Here is a 12,454-nt window from a genome sequence, read left to right as displayed (position 1 = left end):
CCTTGTATAAGTAAGATCAGAATTGGCAAACTCAAGAGGCTTCCATAGCCTTGGCAGCTCATGACAAGAGCCTCGGGTGATTACTGACGTCATAAATAAGCGTGTCAGTTGTTAAATCAACAACAGGAGTCACTGTGCACTTACTCCCCATGTAGGATCTCTGTCCTTAATGTATTGTACTGTGTGAATTAACAGTATAACTAGTGCTCAAACAGTACTTTACACTTTGTTTCTGTGTGGGTGCAAACTGTTGAAATCTTTACTTAGTATATACTAAATTGATCTTCTGTATATAAAGATAATTGAAAATGAATCTTGATGTGAATGGAATGGTAGAGGGAGTGGGAGTTGGGATGGTTGCGTGTGGGAGGGAGGTTATGGGGGGAAAAAGCTGCTATAATCCAAAAGTTGTACTTTGGAAATTTATTTATTAAAATAAAGTTTTAAAAAAAAGAAAAAAAAAGATTTATCCATTGGAACTCTATCTGGGTCTCCCACATGGGTAGCAAGCAAGGGCCTAAGCACTTGAGCCATCTTCTGCTACTTTCCCAGGCACATTAGCAGGGAGCTGGATTAGAAGTGGAACAGTTGGGACTTGAACTGGCACTCATATGGGATGCCAGCACTGCAGGTGGAGGCTTAACCTTCATGCCACAGTGCCAGCACCTACATTTCATTTTTATATAAATATTATTTTTTTTGTTTTTTAAAGATGTATTTATTTTATTTGAGAGGCAAAGTTACAGAGAGAGACAGAGATCTTCCTTCAGCTGGTGTACTGCCCAAATGGCCACAACAGCTAGAGCTGAGCCGGTCTAAAGCCAGAAAACAGGAGCTTCTTCTGGGTCTCCTGCTTAGGTGTTGGGACTCAAAGACCTGGGCCATCCTTTGCTGCTTTCCCAGGCACATTAACAGGGAGCTGGATTGGAATTGGAGCAGCTGAGACTCGAATTGGCACCCATATGGGATGCTGGCATTGCAAGTGGCAGCTTTACCTGCTGTGTCACTATGCCAGCCTCATAGATTCTTGTCGTATGTATTCTGTATCTAGCTTCTTTTGTTCACCATCATGTCTCTGAGACCCAACTGTGTTGCAGTAGGTTTTTTTTTTTTTTTTAACGTGTGTGAGTGTTTTCAGTGTAGCATTCCATTGAAAATATACTAGAATTATGTATCCTTGCTACTGTTGGTAGACGTTTGGATTTTCCAGTTTTGGCCTATCACAAATAATGCTGCTATGAACATTTTTATGTATTAGTTTAATGCCTGTTTGTGTATATTTCTGTACAGAAGCAGAATTACTGACTCATAAGATATACATACGATCTTCTTTACCTATTGCCAGATGGTTTTGAAAGTGATTGTAACAGTTTATAGTCCCACCTACAATTATGAGAATTCTGATTTTTCTGCATTCTTTTTAATTTTCTGCATTTTAGTGGATATAGTAATATCTGGTTTCCACTTACATTTCTCTGCTGATTAATAGTTTAGCAACTATTCCTATGTATGTATATATTGACCATTTGGACATACTTTTCTTTTTTAAAAAAAAAAAGATTTATTTTATTTATTTGAAAGAGTTAAAGAGATAGAGAGAAGGAGAGATAGAGTGATCTTCTATCTGCTGGTTGACTCCCCAAGTGGCCACAATGGCTAGGGCTGTGCCAGGCCAAAGCCAGGAGCCAGGAACTTCATCTGGGTCTCCTACATGGCTGCAGGGACCCAAGTACTTGGGCCATCTTCTGCTACTTTCCCAGGCACATTAACAGGGAGCTGGATCAGAAGTGGACTATCTGGGGCTTGAACAGTCCACCCATATGGGATGCTGGCATTGTAGGTGGTGACTTAACCTGTTTTGCCAACAAATCTGGCCTCTTGGATATACTTTAAATTATTTTTAATTTAAAAACTTTTTTTTCAAGATTTATTTATATATTTGAAAGAGAGAGTGAAGAAGATGCACACACACAAACACATACAGGGAGAGAGAGAGAGAGAGAGAGAGAGAGAGAGAGAGAGAGAGAGAGAGAGAGAGAGAGAGAAGGCTTTGGGATTTACTCCCCAAAAGGGCTGCAATGGCCAGGGCTAGGGCAGCCCAAAGCCAGGAGACATGAGCTTCATCCAGGTCTCCAATGTAGGTGCAGGGGTGCAAATACTTGGGCCATCTTCTGCTGCTTTCCCAGGCAGGAGCTGTATCAAAAGTGAAGCAACTAGGACTCTAACTGGCATCCATATGGGATGCCAATATTGCAAATTCTTTTATTTAATATGTATTTTTATTGATTGGAATGGCATGGAGATAGAGAGACAGTAATCTCATATCCCTGTGTTTACTTCGCAAATATCTAAAATAGCCAGGGCTAGACCAGGCCACAGCTGAGAACCAAGAACTCAATCCTGGTCTCCTTTCTGGGTTGTAGGGACCCTTGTATTTGAGCCATCACCTGCTACATCCTAGGGTGCACATTATCAGGAAACTGAAATTGGGAGTGGATTCAGGACTCAAATCCATGTGGGATTTGAACTTCCAAGGGACATCTTAATTGCCAATCAAAAACACCCCTCCTCCCTAAGTAGTTTTAAAAAATTGGGTATTCTGCTTTATTCTTAATGATTCATTTATACTATTTAAGAAAACTGTTTTCTAGGAGAGCCAGCTTTAGTAGGAGTTTGAGTGTCTCAGAAGCCCAAAACATTCAAAACCACTGTTAAGTCTGTCTTTAGTGGATGGATCCTTGCAGAAGTTGAAAGGGTTGTTGAGATTTGGAGTCAAACATGGGTAAAAATATGCTTAGAGTATCCTCTTTAAACCTGTAGCTATTAGAGAACGTAAAACCAAATATTCTCTTATCTGTAGTATGTAAAGTTTGGGTGTCACAAACTAGAATATGAGTGATATATATGAAAATATGCTTGGAGTGTGCCTTTTAACCTGTAGCTATGAGTATAGAAAATGGAATATTCTCCTATTTAAAATATATAGATGATTTTGATATTACAAAGTAAAAATTAATTTAATGGAAATGTGCTTACATTAACTCCAGAACTACTTCAGGATATAAATTCTATCAGTTAGCTTTGACTTTTAACTGACTTATAGCCAATAACTTCAGAATAGCTTTTAAAATTATTTCTTAGGTATCATGGAGAATTCAACAGGAAGTTAAATTGCTCCAAGATAGAGTTAGTTTTATGAGTTTTTCTTTTAAGTACTATGAAGTAAGGTGTACCAAATTATGTAAGTGATTTTATTTTCCTCTTTGCGTTGACCACAGGGTAGCCTAGAAGTGAGGCCTGGGTATAGAATGTCTTGTCTGGGCCCAACGCTGTGGCGCAGCGGGTTAACGCCCCGGCCTGAAGCGCTGGCATCCCATGTGGGCGTCGGTTCTGGTCCCGGCTGTTCCTCTTCCGGTCTAGCTCTCTGCTATGGCCTGGGAAGGCAGTGGAGGATGGCCCAAGTCCTTGGGCCCCTGCGCCCGTGTGGGAGACCCGGGGCGGGGGGGTGGGGTAGGGGGGTTTCCAGCTTCTGGCTCCTGGCTTCAGATCAGCACAGCTCCGGCCGTTACAGCTATCTGGGGCGTGAGCCATCGGACAGAGGACCTCTCTCTCTGCCTCTCCTCTCTCTGTGTAACTCTTTCAAATAAATAAATAAATCTTTTTTTTTTTTTTTTTAAAGAATGTCTTGTCATGAACCTCATTTAGAAGTGAATGAATGAATCAGGTTATGTCAATTTCTATATCTTTATTTTTCCTTTCTCTTATTTTGTTCATCCATATTTTAAATGTTGATCATGCTGTAGTTATATAAAAGAACTTAAATTAATTCTAGAATGGAGAATGTTATGACATAAATGCTTAGAGTACCTGTTCTTATTCACAGTGTTCAAAAACAAATTCCTCTGAGGTTAACATCATGCCCATTTGGCAAGTTTGGGAAGTGACTAATTAAATCCTAGATTCTGTGAGTGGCTTAGCAGAGGTACGATTTCAGATTCATCCTCATCATCTAGCCCATTGCTTCTACTGTATAGGAAAAAGAGATTCCAATGTTTTGCATCTTTTCATACTTCAGAAAGAAGTCTTCATCTAGCTGGAAAAGGAAGAAAGTGGATCAATATAAAATTATTTTATAAGTAAGCCAAGAACACTTTTAATGGCTGACTGAACTCAAATTTCATGCCTCTGGTCATCAAGCATTGCCAGTTTTTATGTTGAAGAGTAGCAGTTTGCTTTCACTGATGTTTTTAAATAGTAGAATCTGTCCGTTTCTTCTTAGTGCCCTTGTTCAGAAGATCATCGAAGAGAGAATTGACCACAATTGACTGAGAACCTTTGAATTCTTAAGAAATATTAATTGTATTGATTTTAAAATCTAAATTTATATAGTTCTTTTTAAGTGAAAGTGTTGTCAGGTTTAAAATAATGCTTCCTTGCAGAATATACATTTTATGTAGAATGTAGATTGAAGTACATTGGTTTGGTCAAAGAGGTTATTATCCAAAAGAATTGGAAACAGATTGTGTCAGACTTATGGTCTGTTTTGACAGTGGGAACAGCAGCTTCTTTGTAACTTTTCTTATGGTTTGAAAATCCTTCCTCTGGCAGAATACTCAACATATCTTCAAGGTTTCAATTCCTGAGCAAACACTGTGCACAAAATGGGTCCTCAGGAGGAGCGGAGTTCATTTAATTGCTCTAGAGCCGTCATCTGACTTTTGCTGCTTCTCTGTACCCTAGCCTCCCAGTCCAAAAGATGTCTCTGGCGCTCACTGGCTGATGGTTGAATGACCATGTGGCAGTTCACTTTGTGGATTATGCCTTAAGTTCTTCTCTTCTTTTCATGAATGGTGATCCTCTTAGGAACAGGGGACAGGAGAAGTGTCATCAGCTTTGCTGATTCATTAGGTGTGAAATTTTAGAGGCTTCCCTGAGAAGCTTATTAAAAATACACTTGGGGTCAGTGCTGTGGTATAGGAAAAGTTGCTGCCTGCGATTCTAGCATCCCATATGGGTGCTGGTCTCTGTCCTGGCTGCTCCACTTCTGATCCAGCTCCTTGCTAATGGCCTGGGAAAAGCAGTAGAAGATGCTGCTCCACTTCTGATCCAGCTTTCTGCTAATGTGCCTGGGAAAGCAGCAGAGGATGGCCCAGGTCCTTAAGTCCCTGCACCCAACTGGGAGACCTGGATGAAACTCCTGACTGCTAGCTTTGGGTTGGCTCAGCCCTGGTCATTGTAGCCATTTGGGGAGGGAACCAGTGGATGGAAGATTTTCTGTCTCTTTCTTCTTCTATCTCTGGAACTCAGACTTCAAATAAGTAAATCTTTAACAAAAAATACACTCACATGTATATTCACTTTTAATATTCTCTTGTTTTTTTTTTTTAAGATTTATTTATTTATTTGAAAGGCAGAGTTGGAGTGGAGGAGAGAGAGAGAGAGAGCAAGCAAGCTTCTATCCACTAGTTTACTACCCAAATAGCCACAATGGCCAGGATTAGGATGAAGCCAGTAGCCAGGAGCTTCCTCCAGGTTTCCCAAGTGCAGGGGCCCAAGCACTTGGGCCATCTTCTGCTGCTTTCTCAGGCACATTAGCAGGGAACTGGATTGGAAGTGAAGTAGCCAGGACTAGCACCCACATTTGATGCCAGCACTGCAGGCAGATTCTTAACCTTCTGTGCCACAGTGCTGGCCCCTACATTTCATCTTTACTTAAATAGATTCTTTTTTTTATTTTTTAGAGATTTTTTTTTTTTTATTATTTGAAAAGCGAAGTTACAGAGAGAGAGGGAAAGATAGAGACCTTCCATCCGCTGGTTCATTTCCTAAATGGCCACAATGACCAGGGCTGAGCCAACCCAAAGCTAGCAGTCAGGAGCTTCATCCAGGTCTCCCAGTTGGGTTCAGGGACTTAAGGACCTGGGCCATCCTCTGCTGCTTTCCCAGGCACATTAGCAGAAAGCTGGATCAGAAGTGGAGCAGCTGGCACTTGAACCAGTGACCATATGGGATGCCTGTGCCGTGCCACAGGTGGCAGCTTTACCCACCATACCACAGTGGCAGTCCCTAATATTCCCTTTGTTTTAAAAATTACCTCTGTAATCCACGTTTACTAAACTATGCTGAACAGTTCAGAGGAATATAAAGTCAAATTTAACTCTTTCCCTTCCCAACTTTTGTCCCAGTAAAATCAATGTTAACACATCAATGTATATCTCTTTGTGTTTTTCTAAATATACACAAATTTAAATATAAGATTAGTTGGTTGGGGTAGGCTGGAGGTATTATCTTTTTTTGTTGTTACATATTATAACTGAAATCTTTATTGACCTGTTTAAAATGATAGATGAAGATTATTAGCAGATTACTTTTTTCCATCTCTACTTCTTAATAATTATTTTTGTTTTAATTTTTTTGTTAACAATAATTGGTGTTTTTTTTTAAAGATTTATTTATTTATTTGAATGTTAGAGTTACACAGAAGGAGAAGGAGAGGCAGAGAGAGAGAGAGGTCTTCTATCCGCTGTTTCACTCACCAATTGGCTGCAAAGGACGGAGCTGCGCCAATCCAAAGCCAGGAGTCAAGAGCTTCCTCTGGGTCTCCCACGTGGGTGCAGGGGCCCAAAGACTTGGGCTATCTTTTACTGGTTTCCTAGGCCATAGAAGAGAGCTGGATTGGAAGTGGAGCAGCTGGGACTCAAACCCGGTGCCCATATAGAATGCTGGTACTGCAGGCAGCGACTTTACCTGCTATGTCACAATGCCCAAACCCCGGTGTTTGTTTTTTAAAAATGGAATTACATTAAACATCATACTACTTTGTTTCTTTCTCATATTATGGCACATTTTGGACAGCATTCCAGATGAAAATACGTTTTCATTGAGGGTAAAAAATCAGAAAGCACCTGACTGGGGAAGAGTGCTGTTACTTTAAGAAAGAAGGCATAAGGAGAGAGGTCTGGAAAGCATTTCCATCTTGTGGAAACTGTTGTCCAGCCTCCTCTATTTGGGATCAGAGCCACTGAACACTTCTTGCCTACCTTCAGGGCCGCAGTGGGGGCTGGGTACATTTTCAGTTCTCACTTTAAATTGTCAGGTTCTAGAATGGAATGACAGTTCTGTGGTCTATGTTTTGTTCTAAACATTCAGTGATCAGAGGGCAACTTGTTTTACATTTGAGTTAATTAGATAATTTTAAGGATGAAAGGTATTCCAACAGTTGCAAGTTGTCAGTGGGGATTTGGGACTTAACCAGTCATTTTAAAGTTTTTCTTTAAGGTAAAATAAAATATTTTTAAAGTATGTTTATTTTTCAAAGAAGATTTGGTACATTTTAAATAATGCTTGACTTTTAGCTTCTTATAAAAACAGATATTTGAAAGTGAAATAAATAGTTCAAATATCATGTTTTTGTGTGTGCATGTATTATGGTATTTTATGAATTCTCCTGGATGGTAAGTTGAGAACATGATAAATAATATCTTTTTTCTGAGAGTCTTAAGTTCCATCTTAAGACACAGTCACCTAAGGTTCTTTGTCAAAAAGGATAGTGAACTTCATTTGAGACAGAGATAGAAATGAATATTTCTCTGAAAATATACATATGTGATATTTCATATAAATTTCACATATATGCATTTCAGTACCTAAAAGGCTGTGCTCTTTGTTTTTCTAAGTTTGTCCAATGAGGGTCCAACTAGTGGGCAAGCGGCAAAACAATGAGCTGGAAATTCTGATGGCACAGAGGGTTTGAAAAAAAAGATGGCCAGAGAGGATCAGATCATTAAACCCAAGAATTTGGGTTCGTTGCTTTTACTGGTGGACTAAGAGGATAAAATACGGTCATTTATCTTGTACAGAAGACAGAGGGTCAGGAACTGGGAACCATGGACAGGAAAAATAGAAAGGACATAGTGCTACTTCTCATTTCCTGTTGTGTGACACAAGTCAATGATTTCACCAATCTTAGTGTAAAATGTTTCTGTTGCTTTTACATCTCTCTGCTGTTTTGTGTGGAAATGTGGGTTGGAGGTTCCTTTCACAAGTACAAGGTGAAGTTATGGCTGAGGAGTGTTGGTGTCTCCCATAAATAGGAGACCAGCAACTAGACAGCACGCCCTGGGGCTCCTGCCAGGTCCCTGTTCCTCAGGGACCACGGCTAATTTTCTAGCTCTTTTGGAAGATGGAACTCGACTCAACCCGTTTTCTTCATCCCCCCTACCTCCCCTGCACAGGCTTAGTTCAGAAAGGCGGCTGGTGAGGACCAGCTCACAGGATTGGTCAAGTTGCTTAGGACAAGGTCTTTCTCATTTTGTCCCTTACTTTGTAGCTTGTCAGTTTGTAGCCTATCAGTCATTTTACCTTATTTTCTCCATCTTAAGAGTGGGGAAAAAGTCATTTTTGTTTAACAAGGGAAATTGGACATTCAATATTTGTAAGTAAGTGCCTTGAAATCTTTCTCTGGAAAGCACTGTAGAAACACATTATCTCTAATGGTTCTGAACAGCAGTTGTATAGGATCTGTCAGCACTGATGGATATGCTTTTCTTCCTGACCCCTCTTTCCAGAACTCACACGGCAGTTAAAATAGCTCCAAGATACAGTGCTCCTGTAATCCATGTCCTGGATGCATCCAAGAGTGTGGTGGTGGTAAGTGTGGGGCCTTCCATTTTATTTCAAATATGCTGTAAAAAGAGAATGAAGAGAGCATTAAGAATTAAAGATATCACCCCAGAACTATTTATTTCTTGTCCGTTTCTGCTTACAGAAACTAATAAAGTAATGTAAGGCTTGTAGTGTGCTATTGCAGTGTCTGCCTCGCTGGGAGGAAATCTTGTGCTTTCAAGTACACTGAGGAACTAAGCAGACAGACAGGTGGCACCAAGACATCTTTGGCCTGTACACCTTCCCGGACAGAGGGATTTCACCCACTTGCGGTATGAATAGGGACTTCCAACTCCATTGCCAGATCTAAAAGAAGTGTAAGGTTTTTCAAATAACCATTTTCCAGATGGACATTTCACTTGAGAATGGGCCAGTTGAGCTGACCCAGAGACAGAAAAACATTCGCTATATATTCAAAACACAGAATAATAGTCTTTTCTCAGGGAATGAAATTTGCCCAAGCATCTTTCCTTGCTTTTCTCCTTCAACAAAGCCTGACACCCAATCTTGTTAATAGCTTTCATCGTTTTTGCCACTGGTGGGGATCTGAGAGACTGTGGTTCATTGATTTCCAAGTTAGTTTTGACTGCAGACCCCCTTGGCTATAAATGGAGGCTTCCCTGGAACCTCAGTGTGGTACAGAAAAGAGCTGAGCAACCCCTTAACGTCCTTCATCCTGCTCCAACATCTTTTTGAAAGAGCACAACCTAAAAACCACCAGTGTAGCCCAACCATCTGATTCTGTAAGCCAGAAGAGTTTAGTGATGGGACCTGGTGATCTGGAGACTTTCAGCGATACCATGCAGCCAGTCCTATTCCAAAGAAATTCTTTCGGATCTGTGGATTTGTTTACATGAAAGTTACACAATTATTACTAGCACTGAAAACTTGCAGTAAGCCAGGAAATGAGCTAAGTGCTTTTATGTGGATTATCTTATTTAGTCATAGAATAACCTCATGAGATAGGTTATTTTATTATGCTCCATTTAGTGATGAGCACACAGAGACATGAAGAGGTTAACTTTGGAGGCCACGTATCCAGCAGGTGGCAGGTGTTGGATTTGAATGCAGCTGGTCCTACTCTGCTAAGTTGAACATATTCCTATTAATATTTAACAGTTCTCCTTTATTATAAAGGATAGCAATAAATTAGGTTGGAATCATAAGATTTCCATGTTTCTAAATTTTACCTGGGACTGGCACTGTGGCCTAGTGGGTAAAGCTGCTGCCTGCAGTGCCAACATCCCATATGGATGCTGGTTTGAGTCCTGGCTGCTCCACCTCTAATCCAGCTCTCTGCTATGGCTTGGGAAAGCAGTAGAAGATGGCTCAATTCCTTTGGCCCCTACACCTGCTTGGGAGACCCAGAAGAAACTCCTGGCTCCTAGCTCTGGCTGTTGCGGCCATCTGGGGAGTGAACTAGCACATGGAAGACTCATTCTCTCTCTCTCTCTCTCTCTCTCTCTCTCTCTCTCTTTCTCTCTCTCTCTCTTGCCTCTGCCTCTCTGTAACTCTGCTTTTCAAATAAATAAATAAATCTTTTAAAAAACTTTACCATTGACATAGACTAATGTATAATAAAAGCCATATGTATACATTTAAATTTTATAATAAAGCATTTTTTACGAATTAAATATTTTATTTTGAAAAAAATAAAAAAAGTTGAGGACAGGAGCCAGGAGCTTCATCTGGGTCTCCCATGTGAGTGGCAGGAACCCAAACACTTGGACCATCTTCTGCTGCTTTTCTCAGGCCATTAGCAAGGAGCTAGATCAGAAGTAGAGTAGCCGCCACATGAACCAGTGCCCATATGGGATGCCAATGTTGCAGGCAGCAGCTTTAACTGGTATGCCACAATGTTGGCCCCTCAAATAAATTTTTTATCCTATTTTTGGATTATACCTCGTAAGAGTTTATATCATATCCATGGTTGAGTATCCAGTGGGGTTAGGCTTGTTGCTATTTTCAAATGCTGATGAATGGCCTTGAACAGTTTCCATTTGGAGACAAGGTGGTTGGATCTCTTTAAGTGTATAGGCTAATGTTTCCCCTACAGGTAAGGGAAGGAATCAACCCTTTAATTCCATGTTTGGAGAACAAGCTCCTTCATTGTCTTGAAGAATTGGAGCAGCCTCGGCCTTCCTTGAAGCCAGACAGAGGGCAAGGATGGATATTTGTATTTCTGCAGTTTGGTCCTACCAGACAGTTGGTAGTGCTTAGCCTTTCTCATAAACAAAGAAATGGCCACTTTTTCAAGTTACTCAAATATATGTCAGATGATAAATCTTTTAGGTAATCGCTAGTGACACTTTTCAGGAGCCAGTGGTATAATTTGTTTTGATCGGTTGTTATCTTTTAATCTAACTGAAATGAACATGGAACAGGACCATGCTCTATATATTTGAAAGATCCTAAAAAGATAAAACAGATACTTAGTGACTGGAGATTCAACCCTGTGGATTCTCTTTGCTTTTCTTTCTTGTTTAATAAACAACAAATTGCCAGTGTTTAGTTCTTTTTCATTTGTAAAATACCTTTTTAACTTATTTCCTCTCATTGTACAGATATTTTTTTTAAAATTTTTTTTAACTTTTATTTAATGAATATAAATTTCCAGTGTACAGTTTATGGATTACAATGGCTTCCCCCTCCCAGAACTTCCCTCCCACCCACAACCCTCCCTTCTCCCGCTCCCTCTCCCCTTCCATTCACATCAGATTCATTTGCAATTCTCTTTATATACAGAAGATCAATTTAGTATAAAGATTTCAACAGTTTGCACCCACATAGAAACACAAAGTGAAACATACTGTTTGAGAACTAGTTATAGCATTAAATCAAAATGTACAGCACATTATGGACAGAGATCCCACATGAGGAGCAAGTGCACAGTGACTCCTGTTGTTAACCCAACAAATTGACACTCTAGTTTATGGTGCCAGTAACCACCCTAGGCTGTCGTCATGAGTACAGATATTACCATATAAAATAAAAAATAAATGGAGATAAACAAAAGCTGTAATATATCTATGTAATATATCTCTGTTGGCATGAAAATGCATAATAGACTTTGATATTTTGGTAAAAAGACCATATATAATAGTTCATAGGTTGTCCATGAACTTGTATCCATCAGTCAAGTCAAACTGAACAGGAGGGGACCTGTTACTGTTGTTTTGGGAGCAAGAGGCTCCATTGGGGTGTGGAAGATGTCAGCAAATTATTATATGTTCCTGACCACCCAGTAGAACTTGTGTAAGAGCATTGTAAATTATATGTAGGTTAAGGAAATCTGGATTTGCTTTAGCAAAATGTAACAGTGTTTTAAAATATTGGTTGCAGGGGCCAGTGCTCCATTATAGTAAGTTGAAGCCTCCACCTGTGCCCCAGCATTGCATATGGGTGCTGATTCAAGTCCCAGCTGCTCCACTTCCAATCCAGCTCCCTGTTTTGTTCTTGGGAAAGCACAGAAGGTGGCCCAAGTCCTTATGTTCCTGCACCCACGAAGGAAACCCAGAAAAAGCTCCTGGCTTCTGGCTTTGAACTGGCCCAGCTCCCGCTATTGAGGCCATTTGGGGAGTGAACCAGTGAATGGAAGATTTCTGTCTCTCCCTCTCTGTCTATAACTCTGATTAAAAAAATTTTTTTTTAAATAGTTAAAAAAAATAAAACATTGGTTGCTTCTACTTTCAGGAGCTCAGGAGTAAGCATCCCCATCTTGTTTTTCTGTTAGCTCTGCTGGTTTTCCTAAATTAAAACTCTTGAGATGAGTTTATGTGGGGCTGGAAAA

At 40.1% G+C, this 12,454-nt stretch overlaps 1 protein-coding gene across 2 annotated transcripts in view; it reads left to right on the top strand.

The window, feature by feature from the left end:
• MTR (5-methyltetrahydrofolate-homocysteine methyltransferase) overlaps window positions 1-12,454 on the top strand; it is a 152,101-nt gene that overhangs the window by 110,189 nt on the left and 29,458 nt on the right. For both annotated transcript variants that reach the window (XM_062210681.1, XM_062210680.1), the window contains exon 25: window positions 8,568-8,649. In XM_062210681.1, coding sequence (XP_062066665.1) covers window positions 8,568-8,649 — 82 coding nt within the window. The remainder of the gene's footprint in view (window positions 1-8,567; window positions 8,650-12,454) is intronic.

Source organism: Lepus europaeus, chromosome 14 (genome assembly GCF_033115175.1).
Source record: "Lepus europaeus isolate LE1 chromosome 14, mLepTim1.pri, whole genome shotgun sequence".
NCBI lineage: Eukaryota > Metazoa > Chordata > Mammalia > Lagomorpha > Leporidae > Lepus > Lepus europaeus.
Note: the sequence above shows the minus strand (reverse complement) of the source record. Positions and strands in the feature narration are given on the sequence as shown.